Here is a 23708-nt window from a genome sequence, read left to right as displayed (position 1 = left end):
AAAGTGAAGAAAATTAGGAAATGAATTTGCACCAGGATTTCAATTGATCTGCATATTCTAACATGGGAATTTAGGCTGAGCTCCTTGGGACTCTGATCATAGTGTCTAGTTATTGAAAATGCCTTTTTCCCCACTAACCACACAAATCTGATTATAACTGATATTGGGAAAGTAATGTCCTTGCTGCTGCAGCACAAACCTTGTGCAGTTTACTCAGACAGTAATGAAAATAATCTGGTTTTTTGTCTGATATACTGAGTGTCACCACTCTTGGTTTCAGGACACAAGACTTGATGGCCTGATCATTCCACTGCATAACAAATAGTCTTTTCTTGTCAATTTTTTCATCCTGATTTAAGTGATTTCCAAAGGAACATTTTTCTCATCTTATCTCCGACTGTAGAGCATTACTTGGTAGCCACATCTTGCTTACGTTCACACTGCTTTTGTCTCCACTGGGAGTAAAGATGCAACTCTTACTGACTTGATAGGGACAGAGTTTTGTTTTCAGCTGGGAATTTAGCAATAATAACAGCAAAACTCCTTCCATCCCTCCCCCAGCTGGGGAATGCAGCAGCCAAGCAAAGACTGGTGCAGTGATGCAAAGGAGGAACCAAAAGCAGAGTTCAGACCTCCTGAAACTCAGACCCTTCACTTGGTAAGTGCTGGTTGTCACTCCAGTTGCAGGAGACATTCTGGATTTGGCCATGGTTTGCCTGCCTGACATGACAATGCCATGCAGTGCCTTGCAGCAGCTGCCAGCTGCAACTGTTGGATGCAGCCTATCTGGACTGCTGAAATTAGGAAGAATCATGTGCAACTCAAACAAATAATTTCTTCGTAAATAAATGTGGCATTTAAAATTAGATGCTAAAATATGCAAATAGGGTATCTGTTTTGAACGAAAAGCACGGGTATGTGCTAACTTTCTTCTAAATTAATTCAGCACAAGTGTCTTTGGAGCTTAAATGTAGTTCTCAGGAGAGCAAATACTGCATAATGTGATATGCTAGAAAAGATCTGAAATGCACCCACTAAAAGCTCGTTTTACTGCTGTATTTCACACCAACTTTCTAGCTGGCAAGTTCTACACCAATTTGCAAAGATTAAAACTTTCTGCTAGAAAATTACTCCAAATTGAAAACTGAACTGATACAATGAAATTTTGGTTACCACTAGCTGGGGCAATAATTAAGAAGTAAATTTGGCATCAGTTGGCAATAATTGCCAAGCAAATCTAACATCAGTTGTTAAAACACAATATTGTATAATATTGCTAGTCCATATTTTTGTGCGTGTTTTTTCCATATACATTTTCGTATTTAAGTTGCAGTCAAGTATTCAAAATGGAGAAAGCCTGTTTGCATTTAGATTTTTGTACTTCTCCATTCCATTCTGCATAAATGATACTAAAATGTTTACAGGCTTTTAGTAAGACATGGTTCATGGTGAATAAAAAAGAAGTATTTTAATACATCTTTTTTAAAATTTATATTGTCATATTAAAGTATGACAAGAATTTAAGTTACACATTTAGGGACAAATTTATGAGAGAAAAATGCAAATTGAAACATTAACTATAGTTTCCTCATGTCTAAGCAGAACAATGGTTCAGCTTCCTCATCCTCCAGCTGTAATGCCTTGTGCTGTTATCCAGTTAGTTCAAATATGAAGTACAGGCAAGCTGGGGTAATATTTGATTTAAAAATTGGCAAAGAATACCTAAATACAGAAATGCCGCTGATGTACTGGACCTCTACACCAACACTGAGCCATGGGGTTTGTGGAAGTGTTCTTTTATGTCTGAGGTTCAAAACGCCACACTTGGCAACACTGCTTACTTAAAAATCAGATTGCCTCACTAAAAATACAGGGCTTAACCTAATCTATTGGCTCATTCAATGGAATAATTAGGTTCTGTTTTTCTTTATATTTCTCCTGCAGGATCAAAGTCTGTATCTCTTTTAACAGGAGCACCATCCCTTTCTGTTCTGAGCTGCCAGGCAAACAGCACTGCCTAATTACACAGTTCTACAGCAGTACAGCATGCCTTAACTACAGAGACATACTGAGAGCATTTGCATCCCTTGTGGTTAGAAATACCACATAAATCCAAACCCTTGATAAATCAGTGATGCTGCTTTGCCAGCCTGTGGCTCTCATAGTGGAAGATCTGATGAAGTGGATGGGGGCCACTGTTCCCTTAGACACACAGAGCTCTGCTGAGATGAATCCCCCTCGTATGCTGATGTTCTTGGCTAATGGATGGGATGAAAGCAGGAGTGGACATCAGAATTAGGCTGCTGTATAATGGTGCTGGGCTCTGCTTCTGCATGCTGTGTGCTCAGCAAGGGGGCATCTGAAATTGGTACAGAGATTCTCTGCTTGCTTCCCCGCCCACCAGTTTCATCTTGCTATGCAGCTGCATTCCTGTACTTCTCTGGCTGTGGCAGTGGGTAACGTAGCACTGCACTCCCTTCATTTTCATTAGATAAAGGTGGGTGAGAGTAATTTAAAGGCAAAAGGCTTCAGGAGGAACAAGATCTAAATGCACTAATTTTTTATTCTTTCTTTATACAGCTAAACAGATCTCCTTATTTAATACCTATTTAAGTAAGATCTAAATCATCATATTTATCTGAGGAATACCTGTAACAACTCAGTAATTAATATGCTTGTCTGTCTTCCCTTTTCCTTCCCGAGCAATTCCTATTATGACATTTAGGAAATACATATTGTAACTACAGCTGTCAGCAAAAAAATTTATTTACAGTTTCCGGCCATAGCATAAACCACTCCCTCCAAGCATTTATGAATGGGAAAACATCCTGTGGGAACATTCAGCAGTGACCAGAATTACAATTCTCCACACCATGCACAAGCAATGCTATCAGAAGATACGGGAGCAGGACAGGTGCTGAGAGCAGGCCCTGCACATCTTCTCCCTCCCATGAAGGATGTGGTGAGTGCCCATCCCTAGAGACACAGATTCTTCCTACCTTTCCATGGCAACCACACTGGAAGCTGAATTACTTAAATTAACTAAGTATGAAGCAGCTGTAAATTATTAATTCCAGGTTTTTAGCTCAGGCTGGTGTCCTTTCTTTTGCCTCTTTTTACACGAAGCTCTCCCCTGTTGCGTTTCTCACAACAGCAAAAAGTGAGAGCGTGGCTCGTCTGGATAGAACGGAATAGTCACATCCCTGTCCAACTAAACAGAAACAGGACAGCTCAAGATAAAGAGTAATTACAGAAAAACTTCCCCCTTTTGCCTTTGCTATGCCTCTGGAGGAGCCCTAACGAGGTAAGTGAACTTTCTAACTCATCTGCTGCCACCCAGGTGAAGTACCTGGAGACAAATCTCACTTGTAGGGCACACAACTGACTCTACATCAGCAATAAACCTGGGAAATCAGATTGGAGACTGAGAGACTTCTAAAAATCACGCAAATTGGGGATTTGTCCTCTGAAAAACCTGATTGCAGCACTGAGAATGTACTGCTTCTCCAGAACATCAACAAACCTAATCATGGCAGAGAACTGATATGATGGCCACAAGCAACAGAGGTCCTGAGGCCTCACCTGGCCAGGTGCTCTGGCCTTCATTTCCCACAGCCCCTTCTCTGCCACCTACCAGACCCTGTAGCAGCATCACACTGCAGCCCCAGCAGCTTCACTGAGCACTGGGAACAGCGACACTGAGCACTGGGTACAGTGACGCTGAGCACTGGGTACAGCGACACTGAGCACTGGGTACAGAGACACTGAGCACTGGGTACAGTGACACTGAGCACTGGGAAAAGAGACACTGAGCACTGGGTACAGCGACACTGAGCACTGGGTACAGAGACACTGAGCACTGGGTACAGTGACACTGAGCACTGGGTACAGTGACACTGAGCACTGGGTACAGCGACACTGAGCACTGGGTACAGAGACACTGAGCACTGGGTACAGTGACACTGAGCACTGGGTACAGTGACACTGAGCACTGGGTACAGTGACACTGAGCACAGCAACGCTGAGCACAGGGTACAGTGACACTGAGCACTGGTACAGCGACACTGAGCACTGGGTACAGTGACACTGAGCACTGGGTACAGTGACACTGAGCACTGGTACAGCGACACTGAGCACTGGGTACAGTGACACTGAGCACTGGGTACAATGACACTGAGCACTGGGCACAGTGACACTGAGCACTGGGTACAGTGACACTGAGCACTGGGAAAAGAGACACTGAGCACTGGGTACAGCGACACTGAGCACAGCAACGCTGAGCACAGGGTACAGTGACACTGAGCACTGGTACAGCGACACTGAGCACGGGTACAATGACACTGAGTACTGGGCACAGGGACACTGAGCACTGGGTACAGTGACACTGAGCAATGAGTAAAGCGACACTGAGCAATGAGTACAGTGACACTGAGCACTGGGTACAGCGACACTGAGCAATGAGTACAGTGACACTGAGCACTGGGTACAGTGACACTGAGCAATGAGTACAGTGACACTGAGCACTGGGTACAGCGACACTGAGCACTGAGTACAGTGACACTGAGCACTGGGTACAGTGACACTGAGCACAGCAACGCTGAGCACAGGGTACAGTGACACTGAGCACTGGTACAGCGACACTGAGCACTGGGTACAGTGACACTGAGCACTGGGTACAGTGACACTGAGCAATGAATACAGTGACACTGAGCACTGGGTACAGCGACACTGAGCAATGAGTACAGTGACACTGAGCACTGCGTACAGTGACACTGAGCACTGGGTACAGCGACATTGAGCACTGGGTACAGCAACATGGAGCACTGGGTACAATGACACTGAGCACTGGGTACAATGACACTGAGCAATGAGTACAGTGACACTGAGCACTGGGTACAGTGACACTGAGCACTGGGTACAGTGACACTGAGCACTGGGTACAGCGACATTGAGCACTGGGTACAGTGACACTGAGCACTGGGTACAGTGACACTGAGCACTGGGTACAATGACACTGAGCACTGGCACAGCGACACTGAGCACAGGGTACAATGACACTGAGCACTGGGTACAATGACACTGAGCACTGGGTACAATGACATTGAGCACTGGGTACAGCGACACTGAGCACTGGGTACAGTGACACTGAGCACTGGGTACAGTGACAAATGCTGCTGAGCTGGTGCTTTGTGCCAGCACTTGGTTCCACAGGAGCTGCTGCTGGTGCCAGCAGTGTCTGCAGCTGCTCCTCGCCAAAACCTGCTCACAGCCTGAGCTTCTCCTTTCCTCATGCTTCATCATGCCAAAGCAGCATCCTTGGGACCATGTTTTAAATCATATTTTATGAGAATTCTGACCTTTTTCTACCATGTAATTCTTGCCTCTATCTTCTCTGCCTTGTCTTATTTCTGATCACTTTCTGGGTTTTTTTTGCTACAAGCTCTAACCTTGCTCTGATTAAATGAACAAGTGGTGAGGCAGACTGAACTAGGTGAGCTGTCGAACACCTAGAAAACGTTCCAGCATAAAAGTATTTCCAAAACAAACATTTCCCTAAGAGAAGACTTGACAAACAGCCTGAACAATAAAATTCTTGAACACCACCCAGTTGATGGGATTCTTTTCTGGGCTAATTTACATAATTTGACATAATTACTGTTATAAACACTTGAAGAAGCTTTGCAAGCAAGAATGCCACCAAAGCTTACATTTTATTGGGTCTCATTGCATTTGGCAGCTGTACAAAACTGTGGAGCATGGAAATGGGCTCAGATAGATCCTGATTATACAAACACATACTACAAGCTTTGAATGCTCAATGCAAGTTTCTGTACAGGACAAAGATACCAGAGCTAGTGATTCCCTCCAAGTGCCTGCCCATCAAACCACAATTTTGTCCACAAAGTAGCAGTGGACATCTGGCTGCCTGACTCCAACTGCCTGCAACTGAAGATAGCCAGGGAATTTAAAATTTTAAAACCAAAGTAAAAGATAAAATTAAAAAAAAAAATAAATCAAGTTTGATATATATGCACAAGCATATATGTGTGTGTGTATATACACACTTCTGATCTAAAAGATGTGACTTAATAATTAATTAAATGGTTCTTTAATAGATCTACAGAAGCAAGGAGTCCCCTAACTGAGAATAACCCTATTTTCTGCTTTTGTCCTGTGGAATTCACTCATCATTACACAGTACAAAGGAGGATGAAAGTGTTACCTGAAGGATATTTTTTTTAAAAGCTATACAGTTTTCTATCAACCAGACTGCTGTCCATGTCCCACCACAGACTATTGTGGGGCCTCTCAGATTATGGTGTTTAACCATTCAAACTAATTTACCATAAATGTCTTTAAAGCACTAAAAATACAGATTTTTGTGCTGGTCAGGGAAGTCTAGTTCAATTGGTTTCTCCTACTTTGGGTGGTCAGTCTGTTTCCTGCTTCCCTTCTGAGACAATTCCCCACTTGCCCTGCTGTATTTTTACTTACCCACACCATCAGACACTCCCATGGAATGGCTCAAGAGCCCAAAGAAGTCAGAGCATAGCTGCAGCTAAAGGAAAGTGCTACAAAAGGCTACAACCAGCATCTACATTTTAATTAATAGCTCACGAATTTCAAAGCAATATAAGCATCAGTATGATACTCACAGTAGTCCTGCTCACTGCACATATGGAAAAGAAATACCAGAGCTTTAAAAAAGTAATGAAAAGAGTCTTTTTAGAGAGAACTTCCAAGATGGTCACACAAATACATCATTTCACCAGACTAAATGGGTGCACTTCACATGGAGTTCATCAGTTGATCTTGGCAAGCCCTGATTACATTCATTAACTTTCTTCTAACTTACAGAATGTACCCTGTTGAGCAGTAATGACATTTTAATTGTATTGGGTCTTAGCAAAATCCTTTTTGAACAGAAAACTTTTAATTCTTTCATTTGTCTCTTAATTTATCATGAAGAAACAACTAACTAGTTTTCACTTCTCTCAGGGAGATGTTCCTTTGCAGAAGGAAGAGAGAGGCCATGGAGTCGAGTTTACCAGGGCTGCACCTTCCTTGAGAGACTGTAGCTGGAACATGGAATTGCAACACCCCTAATACTGCTAAATCCTGTTTTTAAAGATTTTAATTACTAAATTAGCAAGGCCTTCTACTGCTGCCCCCTGCCCCCAAAGAAAGATCTAACATAATCAGTATCATGAAATAGCAGTAGTATCCTGGAGTAGAAACCATTAATTGTCACCAAAACTTTGGGGTATACAGTGCAATCACTGGATAGGTGCACCATGCTAAAATGTTACTGAAATACTCTTCAATTTCAGTTATACATTTTAGAAATGGTATAAAAAAATCAAGTGCGGAGATGGATACAGTGAGGCTCCCTTAATGAAAAGACTAGTGTTAAAATTTGTGAGAAGATTTAATTTAAAACTTTGCCCTCGAGTGGCCAATTTAGGGATTTAACATCTGTTGCTTGAGAGCTACCTCCTAAAGTCCTAGATGACTTTCAAGTATAAATACAAAATAAGCTAAAACTGTGCTTTACTGATTAATGTCCAGATACTTTCTGCACCAAGATTGATGCTAACTGTATTACAAATGTCCTACAGTATATGGATAATGGCTACTAAAGAAATCACTGAGTTGACAGAAAAGATATTTGCAAATCCACGTGGATGTTACAGAAAAATTAAATGCAGGAAAAAAAATTGCTTTTAATGGTGAGCCTCAGCCTGTGGGCTGGAGTACTCAACTAGTTACTCAAACCTGCGGAGGAGCAACGGTGATACCAGGCAAACTCACACTAGCTATGACATCTGCCCCAGCAGCTACATCATGCATGTGGTTTTAGAAAGTAATGTAATTCCATTTCATTGATTCACCAGCATGCCAGCACCTGACATGGCAAAGTTCCACTGTGTTAAACTTACCTTAGGAAAAATTCATCTTTCTTTGAAAAACAGATTTTGACTGCCTTTGGCTTCCAACCACTGGAACCTGTTTTGTCTTCAGGGTAACCTATACCCCTCTGTGGAAACACTGAGATGCCTTGAGTCACCCTGCCACTTCCTCTCAGCTAAACCAGAGTGATCTCCCTAAGGGTTAGAGCACCTTTTCTAGCCCCAGAACTTTTGTGGCTTCTTTACTCTCCCTTATGTTTCTAAATCAGTTATGAATGCAGACACCAGGCCTGGCCTTAGTGTCCTGTCAGCATCCTCATCCCTATGAAAGCACCTCTCAGCCTTTCCTTGAGCATCTCTCACACTCATGTGTAAAAGCATGAGCCTTTTTAAAAAAGAAACTGCAAAACTAGCTCCTTATGAGGCTGTTATCACCAGTGATCCACTACCACCATTTGTGAGTAGCTACTTCTAAAAAAAAAAAGAAACAGATTTATGTTCCTCATTCCTAAATAGGTTGCTTTGCATCTGACTCTACTGAAATAACCTTTTCCCCACCCTCCATAACAGTACTCTGCTTAGAAACAAGTTATTCATGGTGAACTCAGAAAATATAATACAAGTTTTGTACCCTACTGAGGTAGCTGACATTGGGATCAAAACTGAACACCAGCTTCCTGGCTCTGTGCAAAGGAAACGAGGCTAAATCTGGTTCTGTTCTGTTAATAAACAGATTACTCACACTTCAACACAGAAACAGAGCTTTAAAACTTTCTGAAATGGCTGCCGGGTAAGAATTACCTGAGTAAATTGCCAGTAAAGCTTCATTCTCTTGGCTTTGGCATAATTGCATTCAATGAGCCTGGGCCTGCTGTTCACATCCACCAGGCATCTGTTGTCATCATCGTCGATCGTGGGGCTCAGAACACCCACGTGGAGCTGCTGACTGCTTGTGTAATAAACATTCTGCAACAGGAAGCACAAACAGGATTTGTGGCCTCTACACAGAAGCAGCACTTTCACCCAAAAGCCAATGCAAAGATAAATATGCTGAATAGCAGCAGGCTGACCCCATAGTGGCTTTTAAATTATCTCCTTTCATGCAGGAAGCAACACAACATTTTAAAAGTTGGTCTAAATCAACAATTAATTGCTTAAATCCTGGTTAAGTATTTAAAAAGAAATATGCAAATACAACTGCTTATTGTCCCATCATTTTTACTTCTGCTTTCTGTGGTCATGCTGAGTGTCTTCAAAGAGGAAGATACACACCCTGGGATTGGCTTGAATATGGCCATCAGCTCTGCTTAGACTATTTCATCTGAGGGTAATACCTCACTGGAGAGGTAAAAAAAGAGAACAGCAGCACAGGAGTTCAGAGCATCTCAGTCTTTTATAGGACAGATAGATAAATTAAGGTTTTCTGCAAACAAATGCTAAAACCCAGACTTGAAGCAGCTACTATATAGAAAAAAAAAGTTGTTAGCAGCTGGGGACAGATACAGGCATGAGCTAGAACAGAATGGCCATCTTTCAAGTCATTTGTTCTCATTTTACATTTTGTATGTCAATACACTTAGATACAAGAGACAAGGAAAAGGGACAGACACTGGCTGCTCTGTATTTCTAGCAAAGAAGGGCCCTCAGTGGCCTCAGGGATTACAGCTGGGACCAAAGACATGAGTTCATTATGTTATACAAATTCTTTCTACTCTGTTTGACTACAAAGATATGTGGAAGGTTTCTCTAGAAGAAAGAAAAAGAAGGGGAAGGATGGAGGTGATATGTCCTCTTTCAGACTGGCAGGTTACATGCAAGCCCAGGAAGGTAACACAGGACCATGCCGGGATTGCCTGATTGCTAATCACAAATAGAATTTCTTTTGCTGAAATCAGACCTTTTTCTTGGAAGGACCATGAGAAAGATGAAATGGGAACATGCTGTAGGTGTTAAGTCTGCGATAACTCAGTGGTGACAGAGTCACAACAGACAAGAGAGGACAGAAGCACCAAATTAATGCCCCTGTCATTTACTGTAGCCATTCTATTTGTCTGAAACCAAAGGGAAACTGGAAATTATGCTGGGTGTGTTTGGGAATCTTCTTGGTGCCCAGATTTTCCTGCTATTTGTTCATTGTTGGTGTTGTAAATTGTTCTATGTGTCAGTGTTCTCATTCGTGAAAACTCTGGTAAAATAGGAGAGAAAGCAGAAAAGCAGAACAAGCCAGGTCTGATGAAAGATTTTCCAGCTTCACGTAATAAATAAATAAATAAATAAATAAATGGAATGCTGGAAGCAGTCAATGCAGGGATTGAATACAATCACAACAAATGGTGTTTTGGGCAAGACTGCATCCCCAGTTTACCCTCCTGTAACACTGCCAGGGCAGATGTAACCTGCCAGAGCTGCATTAAAGTTAATTAAATTCCCATTAAGGGTTTAGACTAATCCAAGGTTTTGCCCCCTTAATGAAGTTTCATTGTTTTCACCGCACAGAAACAACAACAAGCCTGAGCTGGCTGAAGTGAGGTGAGTGAAAGTTTTAAGAGGTTGAACAGAGAGAAGCTGAATAGTTCAGTCATGCCCTACAGGAGGAGAGCAGGGTAACAAAAGGAACTGGCAGAGCACATTTCAAGAATGGATGGTTATGATTGAAGTAAGGATTGAAGTAAACTGTAAGAACTGTAACAAGATCACTCTGCATCCACAACTCAGGTCATTAACATTCCTGCAAACAGAACTGATGCCTTAGAAAACTGATAAACATTTAGAGTGCACTTTCTAGACAGGCCAAGAGCAACTATTTTAGACATGTGTATGATCTATTCAGACAAGGTTTTTTGAGAAACTGAGGTAGTGACCGAGCAAGGCTATAAGATCAAGATGATCTTAAAAGGGGATTGTTAGGACGCCCCACAGATGAACTTTTTGTTGCAGCTCATTTACCTCTTACCTGAAATTACTAGTAGGAAACACAAAGGGAAATTGTCAGTTATTTAAATTTTTTAACTAATAGGAAGGGATATTTCATTTCAGCATGTTGCCACTACAGAAAACATGACACAAGAACATAAAGGGGGGGTTGTTTTGTTTTTTTTTTCCTTAATGATACATATCAGTCACTGGAAACAAATGAGCAGGCTTGGCTGCCACTCTGAGAGGTGCATTCTATGGCTTAAGGTCTGCACAAAGAAAGCAGTGTGCCTGCAAACCCCTGTGGCTGACCTATTTTTATCAGCTCACACACCTCAGCCTTTTGCAGCATGGCCCAAAGGCTGCAGGTAATAGTTTCACCTTCTGGAGGGACAGAGCAAACCCAGCTCATACTACAGCTCTACCAGCTTCTTCTGGTGTCAGGGCAGCAATGGTTCAGCCTGGGCTCTTCCTGGGCACAAGCAGAACCGTGGCTCTGGCTGGAGGAACTACTCAATTCTGCTTGTTGGCAGAACTGTACAGAAGCAGAACAATCAAACAGATTTGATTAGCAGGTTGCTAATTAAGAGAGCCTACCTGCTAATATAACTGTGTGTTTCATTGAGGGCCAGTTAGAAAAAGAGGTGAGAAATCCTGAATTCTCACCTAGTGCTGGGAAAGGCACCTTTCAGCTCGGTAAGGGGCATAAGCTCGAACTAAAACAGAACGTGGCAGGATGGCAGCCTGTGCAGCAAGGCTCTTCCAAGATGTTGCTTTGCTTATCCAGTAATGTGGACAATATTTAACTGTTCTATGTATCATTACAAACATTTTAGTCTCTTATACAATAAATCAATTTCTTATTTCACTTCAGAATTTAAAACGTAGCACAACCTTGCAGCTTGACCGCTGTGTTTTTGTACTGGAGGAATCAAATAAAAAACACACAACCTCTAAAAATTCAATTTGAGCAGCACGTTTGTCGCAATACGACACAAAATGACGACACGGACACTGCTGCTCTCCAGGTGAACAAAAAAAGAGACTTTTATTTTTTGACTCTAACATTTATAGTTTTCTAAAAGTGACAATAGATTGGAGGGTGACAGTGCCACCTCTCCAATGACACTAGACAAACTAAGAGTCCATCAATTCTCTCCTCTTCCATGAAAGAATATAAAATATAAGTTATTTATAAAATTGTGTGTAAAAAAGTTTATTATAAGAATGCAAACAGCAGAAGGCTTAGCAAAGTCTTAAAAAATCAGAGTAACACATGTTAGCCAACAGGAAGGTACTGGTTTGTGTTGCACTTGGCCAGAAAGCTTTTCTTAAAACCTACCAACAGCCCCTGGTTCCTCTCTCCCACCCTGAGACTTAAACAGTCCCTGCACAGAGAGAACATAACAATAATTCTGTTGGGATGAAGGGAGCAGATCCATTTGGTAAAAGAGAATTAACTGTTACTGATTACTTTTCTAGTCTGAAACCTAAAGCTACTAAACATGAAACCATGCTAAAGCCTCCCTTTAAACAATTTCATATATTCAAAATACTTTAATTGCTTTCATACAAGACCTTCCTGTTTCTGTTTGCTTACTTGCATTTTCCAAAATACTTTCTGAAGGTTTTTTATTTGTTTTGTTTTGTTTTGCATTTTTGTTTGGTTTTTTTGGTGTGGGATTTTTTTTTGTTTTGTTTTGTTTTGTTTGGGTTTTTTTTGTTTAAGGATGGTACACAAATTAGTTGTCTGGAGCAGGCTGTAGGAGGTTACCTGAGTTACATGAACTGAATCACCCTCTCAAAATGTACAGGTTAGCTACGCGCACTTTGCCTTTTTTTCGAACATATTTTAACTTGGCCTTCAGGTAAAGTACAGCCTTACAGATTAAAACCATGCTCATGCTTTAACATCCTGTAGCTGCATAAACACACAGCTTGCACTTGTCATTTAAACAAGCTGTTAAATACATCCTCCTTCTTTAGGAGGATGCTTTTAAGAAGCATCAACAAGCACACAAGCTGTTTTGCAGGGCACTTCAGCACAAAATGGACAATTGAGGCACTCTTGTTTAAAACACTTGAAAAGACACAGGTGAAATGCATTTCACTAGTACATTTGTTCTACAATATAGCAAACATCGCCATCAACCAACACAACAGGACAGAAATTCTGCGTTATTCAGGGCAGTGATTTGTTGAACAACCACTCCAGTACTGTCCTAGAAGTCCAAATGACTGAACACTAAATATGAACTGTTAAATTGCTGGGGTAACTTCGAAAATTTTACTTAGAACTTGGACTTTTCATCTGAGCTACAACAGAAAATGTCAAGGCAGTGCTTGTTCAAGGGACTAGACCTTCACCAAAAATTTATTTCGATCCACTGAAGTCAAGACACTTGCTGTATGCTGATTTACAGCATTCATTCCAAGCTCCTTAGCAAAACAAGCACACATTTTCACATCACCATCAAACACATAGTCCCAGAGGAGCTACTGAATTTCCACAGGAAGAATCCTGCTTGAATATTGGTACCAAAGCACCAGGTAGCAGCTCCCTTCGTCTGTAACAAAATAAGCCTCCTTACATTTCATTAGTCTGTTCTAGCCCACAGCATATTCCCATCTTGTTTTTTCACTCCAGCAGCACTGATGTACAACCATGTCCCCTGGGCACCTGGCAGGGAGCACTTCTGTTCAGGAAATCAGTTAGGTTTGACATAAGGCTCTTACCTTCTCCAAAAGTGAAGCTGCAAGGATTCAGCATTACTGTCAGTGAGAAACTCTGTAAAAACCTGGGCAGGATTTGTGATCCACAAAGTCTCAATGTGTGGCCTGAGCCTTTGGCACTGCCACCTCCCCTTCAAGCACTGTCCCACCAGGTGGGTGAGTGCCGTGCACACGGGGACAGGCTGACTCTGGAGGCTGCCACGGGCTGCCTGCTCCGGGCAGGTCCAGCTGCATTCAGAGACCTCAGGAAACGTTCCCTGGGAGCCTGGGGCTCGCAGCAGACTGAAGTGATGGGAAAGAAATTCTTCAAAACAAACCCCTGGGTTATCAATCTAAAGGTCTGCAGCAAGCAAATGAATAAAGTAACAGAGGTTTCCCACCTGGGTCTGAAGAGAAGCACACTGGTTGCCTTCAGAGCATGACAGAGGTGTCTGCCACGAGGCTTCTGTTCCAGTCTCTTTTGTGATCTCAAAGACCATGTGTTCTCATAACTAAACTCCTCATAAATAATCTTCCCCCAGACTGTAAAATGTGGGGATTTCTTGTAAATTGTTTCCAGTATTTTTAATATCTGCTGAGAAACTTGTCTTGCAAATGCCCTTTTATCTCTAAACTGACACCTTCCAACTGAAGGAACAATTAGTCTGTAGATCTCTTGAATTTATTTTACTAGAAGTGTCCTATCTAAAGGCATCGCTTCATTTTGCTCTACCCAATAATCTCTCTGTCTATTCACATTAAGACAAGAAAACTGAGATTGGTATCACATAATTAAAACTAATAAAATGGCTCCCCAAATCCTCATATGAGGTGAAAGTGTGAGGTTTAGTCAAGGCATACTTGTTTTTGTTAAACAATTTATCTTTTTTTCTTAAGAAAAACATTTATTTGTCCTGAAAAAAAAGATATCTAAAGGATATCTAAAGGATTCATGAGAACATGAATGAGTGGTAGCTGAGAGCTGCACAGGATTCTCAGGAAATCATCATAATAATTAGGAACTATTAGAGAAAATTAGGTGTTTTAAATGTTCTCTACACATGCATTTCAGGTGAACTAGTTTGTTCCATGTTATTTTTTTCTATTTAATATTCTAAGCTTAACATTTTCTAAGAGTTTGCTGCACTATCAAGAAAGCTTACAATACTGCAATGAAAAGAAGAGCTGCATTCAGTACTGCTACTCAGACCACCTCCAGAAGTAAGGAGAAGCAGCTTCACCCTTTATTTGTCATTGCACCAAGCCATACCCTTGCTCATTTTTGGGGAATGCCAGGACTCCCCTCTCTCCTGATGCAATCTCATGTAGCAAATCAGCAGGGAAAAGAAAACTGAGAGTTTATGCTTGGAGTCACAGTCTCCCCTAAATCTCAGCTGCTACATTCAGAACAAAGGGTCTTTTGGTCCTTCTTTTCCACCCATCTCCTCCGAGACAAATTCTGCTTTTGGCTGTAATCTTGAAATATCACTTGCACAGCCCTGTCACTGCCGAAGAGTTTGTCCTCTGCTCTGCTAGTGCTCCCTGAAAAGCCCTGCACAGCGCACACACAGGGGGCATGGAGGGAGCACAGCACAAAGCACAGCTGAGCAAGAAGGCTCAAAATCAGAAAATAAGAGTTAGTGATTTATAAAGGGTTAGAGCTGAGATAATGTAGATGGAACCTAGCACATGCATGTGGAATACTTCTTTGCTGATATTAAAGATCTATGAGAAGTTTTGGTTGTTTTTGTTTTACACAGGGGGATGATGCTAAGCACGATCCACAGAATTCCCTCCTGCAGTTCAGCTCTGGCCCAGCCTGGTCAGACAGAGCCAGACCAAAAGGGTGGGACAGGCCTCGCTGGCACAGATCAGCCACTCAGTCAGGGCCTGCCAAACTGCAAGGTGCCGCTGCTCTTTCTGAAAATCACCAAGCTGATGGCCTTGGCAGGTTTCCGGAAGGGCTGGAGGGATAATTTTGGTGCAACACTCACATATTGTGTGCTGTGCTGCAGCGGCACAGTGCAGAACACACCTGAATCTGCCACGGGAGAAATTAAACCCAAGGTAATTCAACCAACATTTTTTTTGCCCAGTGAAAATATTTCAAACACCTACACAAGATAAAATCTGCACAGCCGCCCATGATGCTGTAGAGTACAGGGGAGGGTAAATGAGCTCTGCTTACTTGGACACAAATGCACAGCTTTGGCCTTTTCAATGATGTCACAAAGAACTTCTGTCCTTGAGAAGTTTGCCCTAAGAGGTCAAATTGTGATTCCCATTGCAATTAACACTGAAATTCCACTGACTTTGAGTGTGATGGGATTTTTGGCTCCAAGTTTGTTATTAAATTTTGAAAAGCCACCAGACTTCATAAAGACTTCAGAGCTGAAGTGGGTTGCCAGTTGCAGTAAATTATTCATAGGAGCTGGTTTATCATGTAGCAAAAAAATTACACTTAGATGTTCAACTTAACACAAGATGATTATCTGAAGGATAAATTGCCAACTCCCCACTGTAAGTTTAGAGCAATACATACCAATTTTCAGGCTGAAAGCCATTTGTAATCCTTATGGCAGTGTTCCCAGATGAAATCACACTGGAGACTGGTACATGTCTCTGCATTTATAATGAGCAAACTTAATGCTCACCACCAGAAGTATTTATTTGCTACTTTGCCTTTGGCATAATAACTGAGGGATAAGAAGCCTGATTCACCACTGCTTTATTCCATCTCTGAACCATATTTTTTTCCAAATGAATCCACGAAGTCATTTTTTGTCAGGATTAATATATTAACATACTAGGTCCAAAGTCTCATTGCAGATTCATACTTGACTGTAACTCCAGCTAAGGAGCAGTCTGGTGGATTCCAGTAAATCCAGACTTAGCTCCCATTTCCTTTACTTGGCTGTTTGTATTGCTCCTGATTCCTATTCTGGCATTTCTTTCTACGTAAATACATCAGAAAGAAAGAGCTTTCCAACCCTGATTAGAAAATGCCCAACAGAATCCAAGTTCATTCTGACCAACACAAACATATACATCACTAAGATAAAAATCAAGTGTTTTCCCATTTACTATTCATGTAGGCAGTGGCAGAGGAGAGAGGCTGTGCTGTCCTGTAGCAACAGCATCTCTGTGTCTCGTGCTGCCCTAGAACACTGCTGAGGAAGGAAATACATGAGAACACGGGCTGAGAATCATAGAAAGTCACCCCTAAGCCACAGGTCAACCCTCAGAAGATTCAGGCTGGTTTTGGAGGCAGGTTTTCAACCTGATGATTCAACTTTAAAACCATTATGAGGATACTTTATCCATGTTGAGGATCAATTAACTTAGAATCTTGCCTTAGTGAAGAGCTGACAAACAGCTCTGGTACACCAAGTGTAGCAACACCTTAACTTAGATTTTAATTGTACTAAAGTGAGATTCACTATTTCACTTCAGTGTTCAGATTTGTATCTCCTGAATTAAGTCACCAGCATACTGATTAGCTGACCTACTTGCTCTCCTTCATGTCCATGCACTAATTCAGACCTGAACTCAGAGTGACAATATTTGATAGTAATAAAACCAAGGTGCTCAGAAACTTTAAATAATACAGTGTGGTGCTAGAAATACAGGCCTAAAACCACAAATATGTTAACATTTTGATAGAAAATAGACATGCACTAAGTGCCAGATCTTTTCTTTTTAATTTAAATTCATGAACTCATATTGCAGTGGAATACCTAATTCTGGTGTTGCCTAATTTGGTATTCTGCTTTGATTTTATTTTAAACAAGCAAACAAAAATCCTATTACTTAAGCTCCACTTTTTAAATTGAATAAAGCCGTCAATCATGGGTTTTATATATGCCCTCAGTATTTACTGCCATAGTTCTCCTAATTCTGGTAAGCACAGAATTAACAGGACCTGGATAAATTAAAATTTACTTGATTTGGTTCCAAATGTTTCTCTGGGTTTTGCTCTTTTCTCTACACAAGAACTCTACATCTCTTCCACAAGAAAAAAAAGGCAGCAAAAAAATCCAGAACCATTCTGGCATCTGTGTCCTGCTTTTTTAAAAACATGTTGTCTTATGGCTCCTGTGACTTGCACCTAGCTGCAGTTTCCTTCACCCTTTCCCACTAATCTCTCTTTAACCTTCACAGTTTTCTTTGTGCATTCCTAAAGAGCCTCATGTCTTTCTTACCCTGTTTTCTTTTCCTTCAACACATACTCACCAGGAAACAAACAGCCTTTGTTTCCACATGCTGATTCACTGGTCCATCCTTTAAAGCAGAGCTGACTTCCAGGCAAATTAAAATCTGAGCTAGTTCACTGCCATCTGTGTGTAAGCATTTGGTAGCTCAGCATCAATAACTTTAAAAGCAGGTTTTTATACCTTTTCATAGCTAGACCTCCAAATTAGAATAGGCACAGTCATGTTCAGATAATTGTGTGTTTATGTAATGCACATCTTCACTTTGAACCTCTTCCCAATCATCACATCTTGCCATACAGACTATTTTTCCTGCAATAAAATACAACTTTTCCACTTAAAGTTGACCCTTGTTGGTTTCCTCACTGATGTCAAGATTCATGCCCACTTCAAATCCCTCCTGAATGCTTCTGAATTTCGGTTTTCAGGCTGCCTTTCTGAAAGGCAGTATATCTTTCCTCTTGTTCTGTTTTCCACACTGCTTAAACTTGCCTGTCTTCATTTTCAAAGCCCTTCTGAACCCTTTTCATGTTACTTAGCAGCCAAGCAAGTACCACCAGCTTATCATCCAGCTCCTAATCGCCAGCCTTCATTGTTCTCTGCTCATTCCACAGAATTTCCCAAATGTTCAAAAAGAAAAAAATAAAACAGTAATTTTAATTTTTCTGATTAATCCAAGAATGCTCTGTCAGTAGGTCCTAGCATTCCCTTCTCCTCTCTCCCAGAATCTATCTCCTGTTTCTAATACTCTGTTTGTAGGCTGTAGCTCTTCAAGTCAAGGGTGTAGGTTTTATTCTGAGGTTGTAGAGCACTTGATATAAAAGACATCTGGGTAATTATTGGAGTGCCTAGAACTGCAATAATAAGCATAACAATAAAAAACATGCAGTGCCAGGGATGTATCATGTGGCTTACCACTCCTCAGAAAGTGGTTCTTCTAGTGGTATAACCTTCTGAGATTTTTCTAAAAAGAAATTGTATTATTTCTACCCCTATTATGTTTTCTAAACTAAATTTGATGAATTTTTTTGTCTACAAGGGATAAGTTAAGGCAAATTACAACCAAATGCCACACCCTCTTAAGATGCTCTAGAGTGAACACCTTGATCTCAAGGGTTTTGAGGTTCTTGCTTGTTTGTTTGAGGTTTTCAGTTTGTAGATTCATTTAGTTTTGCTTTGTAATCCAGCCCTGTCATGTTTAATTTTGTATGGCAGTGAGCAATGACTGTGGATACAGAGGTCCTTTAATTCCTCTTGTGTTCCCCAAGTGCTGTAATTTTTCATCATTTTGTGACAGCAACAAAGGAAGGTAGTTACTGCACAACTCTGGAAGAATCCCCAGCTCCCTCCAGGTATATCTTAACACACAGGCCTATTCTTTCTCCTGGCTTCACTGAAAGGAATCACAAATCTGTTTCTAAGATCAGATGAGCCAGTCTCACCCATTCTTAGAATCACATCTGCATTTGATGTCAGTTTTCCAGAGGTACTACATTGACACCAACACATGCAAATTCAAGAAAAAAAATTCTCTAAAATGCAGTTACTTTTTGTGCTAAAGACAATAAAATAAAGACACTAAAAATTCTACACAGAAGTGAACACATTTTAACCTAAGTTGGTTAGTGACAATTTCTCTTCTGGTTTTTTTTCCCACTACTAGCAAGGACATATTCTTCCCCCACAGGGAAACCCCAAAGAACAATACAACCACAAGAGTTCATCAGCCAGAGTTAAGTTTATAAAGTGACCCTCATGCAAGCACCTTTGAGAAGCCAAATTGAAATGTCAAACTACCTGCAACCAAAGAACCCGCTTAGAGACTTCAGTTACAATGGCAATGCCAAAATTAGTATGGAAATTAAAACTGAAATAATAACCTAGAACATCCCAGCGTGTCAGAGCACTTTGACAAAAATGAAGCTCTGAAGTTTCCACCTAGTCCTATCAGCAGTGCTTCCTTCAGCAGCAGTTTTAACCTCCCCCTTGACCTCCTAACCTCTCCGAAATAATTATACTCTGAAAGTCTTATTATGCATATTATGAAAGTTGGAACACAACCCATCTGGAGACCCATAGCGTGAGAAGCTCCAGTGGCCTGGAGCACTACCAGTGTTCCAACAGAGTGAGGAGGGAAAGAAACCCCTGCAGTGCAGCAGAGGGCCTCAAACACCAAAACAAAAAGAATGAAAAAGAATTTCACTTTGTTCAAACTCAAGAATGTGAGAGAAACTCAGCACAGATGCACAGCAATCACACAGACAGTCTTCTTCAGTGTTTTGTCCATCAGGTAGTTTCAGGAATTGTCTTACAGCTGAGATACTGCCATCTGGGAACACCATTCTAAGGGCTCATTACTTGCAGGTACATTGTGCATTTCCATGCACAGAACATTCAGTGCTGCAGTTCCAGTGACAAACAGCAGTTTTTGTATCAAGCTCTGCCACTTGAGCTGCTCAGTGGGTACTTCTGTAGGTTTTTTCCCAGGTTAGAATTAGTCACTTTTCAGAGTAAAACCTGACACTATTTGCCTCAGGTTATCATGTCATACATGCCTACATTGACAGAAAAGGCAAATACTATATGTAGCCTAGTTTCATGCTCAGTAACATTATTTTTAATAAACTGTAACAAATGAGATCTCTGTCAGGTTTAGCTGCATGCTTTGTCATAATATGAATAAAATTTCAGACATCTGATGTCTGTGCTGTGATGTGCTTTTCTTTAAACGACTTACATGACTTAACAGCCAACTTCACAACAGAGTATTAAATGGACGAGACAGCTTGAATTCTGATGTTGCAGGCATGACTGATAACCACCAAAGCAAAGAGCACATTTATCATTTTTTGTTGATTATCTCTGTCATCAACAGTTAAGCTTTTCTCTTTTTATAAAAGAACAAAGGCTTTCTTTCCCTTTGGGTTTGTGCTGATGGGGGCTGCAGTGTGGCTGTTCAGCAGGCAGGGGTGAGAGGTGCAGCTTGGTGCAGTCTCCTTTTCATGGAGAACAAAGGAAAGTTACTCTGTTCCCACCTGGGTACACTCAGGAGTATTTTTCCTCTTAAACCACGTCAAGCCCATTAAGCTGAAGAAAATAATTTCTCCTATTTTAAATGGACAGCATCAAAATCCAAGCAAATCCTTAATCACAATAGCCTACAAAAAGTAAAAATATTATGCCTTAGCTGTAGATAATGTATTTCAAGTAATAAAGCCTATCACTTCAACTGATTTGTTTCACTCTTTACTGTTGGGTCTCTCTCCATTGACTGAGAGGAGCTCATGAAGTTTTATCCATCCCAACTGTATCCTAAAAGAAATTTTTTTCCCTGAAATACTTTTAAGCTCTCCAAGGCAGGTGGACAAATATATGTGCCTTACTAGAGTAGGCACTTTCCCTGCCTGCCAAATGTCTTGAAGGAGTGGCTCCACTGTTTTCAGGGTGACAGCAAATGACATTCAGAGAAAGAAGTCACATCTAGAATGTAAATGAGGATCCTGCACACTATGACCTCATGCAGAAGCTGGAGCTTCAATCCTGCCTGTGTTCATGAATAAATTGCCAAGTTCACAAGGCTCTGCAAGTAAGATTGAGATGTGTGTCGGGCTGGAATATTGCGCTCATATCCCAGAGATTCCTCTTTTCTTCTGCTCTTCTGGCACCCAAGAGAAGGGCAAAAAAAAGCATCGCCTAATATATTTCTATCACTAGATGTACTTTTTGTGCTAATGGCATTTTTAATGGAAATACGGAAAAGAATAATGCCATTAGAAGCAGCTATACACCAAGATTTCTTATCATGAGTATTTAAGTCTTAAAAGATTTTCTAAACTAGGAACAAATAAACAAATAAAGCAGTTCAAAAAGCAGAAAATTGCTTTGATGTCAAGGAGGACATTAATTCAACTGCCCGGGCTGTGAGGGAAGCCTTACTGTGCTTGGCTGGGTGAGCTTCACTTCTCTTACAACTGCAAACGTTGCCAACTCTGTTGTGCCCTTTGCACAAAACAGGCTGTAAACCTTGGCAAGAAATGAAACTGCAAATACTGTGATATGCAGAGGCATGTTGTTTAATCGTGCAAATGGTATGATATCTCCCCCCATTTTCATTCATTTCATTTAATTTCATTTCTAGGCCACTCGGTCATACAGTGAAGGCTAGATATAAACTCAGCCTTCACAGGCTAAGCAGAAGAGGCTCAGATTTCTGACTAGCAGCTTATCAGATGGATGAGGCAGCAAAATAAAACCAACAGCTCTAAACCCAGGATGTTTAAATGACCTTCAAGTACAACACTGAATAGCTAAAATGGCTCTGCTAAGCTCCAGGCCACCGAGATACCACTGGGCTGTGACGCTGAGCCGCCCTCAGCACCAAAGACAGATTATGTCAGCTTTTTCCCTGCATTTTCTGCATGTCTTAGGAGGCTTTATTTTAATATCTGAAGTAGATTATCCCCTAACAGTATCAACAGGACACAGACTTAAAGAAAAGCCTGCTGTCTTGCTGTTTAGGATTAATACAAAAACTAGGCACATCAGTCACTCATAATTAAAAGTCACTGAATATTCACAATACAAATAATAGTTCTTTCAAGCCTCTTTAAAGTAAATTAATTTTACAATATCCTTTTGATTGTTCTAAACCAACAACAATTATTATTGTTAGCTTCTTAATTTGCATATGAATAGGAACACTAGTAAGGATTATTACAATTGTCTAGAGTACAATAAACTATTTAGTGATTTGTATTATTTTGTGCAGATTGTCCCTAAAGCACAAATCTCTGCCCCTGCACAGGCCGTCTAGGGCTAGATGCTCCCTCAGAGGGCAGGGGTGGCAGAGGCATGCACTGGAGAAATAGTGATTTGGGAATTAATTAACAATGAATGGAATGGAATTCTCCCCTCCTTTCCCGGGGACACTGGACCATGTCCACAACAGAGGGAATGCTGTGCTAGGACACTGCCAAGGGGAGACAACATCACTGCAGTCCTGCCCCAGGTATCCACTCCACACTGTACAGAGGGAGGACAGCGACCCTCTCAATTCCTAGAGACAGCTCCAAGGCCCAGACAGCCTGTGCAGGAGCTCAGGAAAGAGGCAGCTCACACCCTGTCCTTGTCCCACCGGGCTGTCATGACCTGTGACATGAACTGAGTGTGGCAAAACCCCGAAAGAGCAGAGCTAGGTTTGACCCAAAACCACACTAATTGTATTTAGCTTCCCCCCAGACTAAACCAGACTGAAGTAAAGCATCAGATTTTCAGTCAACCAACTGCTGGTCCAGATCTCCCCTTGGTACACACCTGCAGGACTCAACTACAGTCAGCTACAAGTTATTCCTTCAGCATGCTCCTTTCCAAGCCCACTGCTGTCAGCCTCTTAAGCAGAATCTTGGGGCAGAAATTTGTCAGTCTCCAGTACAACTCACTCTGTGACTCGCACCTATCAGATCCACTGCAGGAAGACAGTGGAACAGGTAAAATCACACTACCCACAGTCCTGATCATTCAATATGAAATCTCTTAACATGCTTCAAGCCAACAGAGCCCTTTCCTCATGAATTAAATTGCACCAGCCCTAAAAAGAGGTGCCAGAAAATTTTGTTCCTTCAACAGTCATAGAACAATTCAGGAGATGAATGGGAAGCTGAGGTGACAGGCTACATCCTCATCTGAGATGCTGAATAACACTAACCTACCTGATCCTGGTATAGTGCTGAGCACTCTCTAAATAAAACTAACTTCACATTCTCTATGGCACATGGGGCACCAGATTTACTCTCCTGTTGCACAAAGTATCTCTCAGACTTGTTTGCAGCTGCTTTACTGCAATTAATTATTGATTTAATTATTATTTAATTAAGCCCATTTCATAACTGTTACCCAGAAAGCATTTCATTAGGCACTGACTGAAATCCTGGGGCCAGCCTTGCTGAAATTAGCTTTAGTCACT

General features: G+C 41.3%; 1 protein-coding gene across 3 annotated transcripts in view; it reads right to left on the bottom strand.

Annotated features, from left to right (window-relative positions):
• GALNT18 (polypeptide N-acetylgalactosaminyltransferase 18) overlaps nt 1–23708 on the bottom strand; it is a 210937-nt gene that overhangs the window by 9747 nt on the left and 177482 nt on the right. For 2 of the 3 annotated variants that reach the window (XM_038139173.1, XM_038139174.1), the window contains exon 11: nt 8712–8876. The exons of the other annotated variant lie outside the window; for it this stretch is intronic. In XM_038139173.1, the coding sequence (XP_037995101.1) occupies nt 8712–8876 (165 nt within the window). The remainder of the gene's footprint in view (nt 1–8711; nt 8877–23708) is intronic. 3 annotated transcript variants of the gene reach the window in all.

This window comes from Motacilla alba, chromosome 5, assembly GCF_015832195.1.
Source record: "Motacilla alba alba isolate MOTALB_02 chromosome 5, Motacilla_alba_V1.0_pri, whole genome shotgun sequence".
NCBI lineage: Eukaryota > Metazoa > Chordata > Aves > Passeriformes > Motacillidae > Motacilla > Motacilla alba.
The sequence above is the reverse complement of the archived record's forward strand: the minus strand, read 5'-3'. Positions and strand labels throughout refer to the sequence as shown.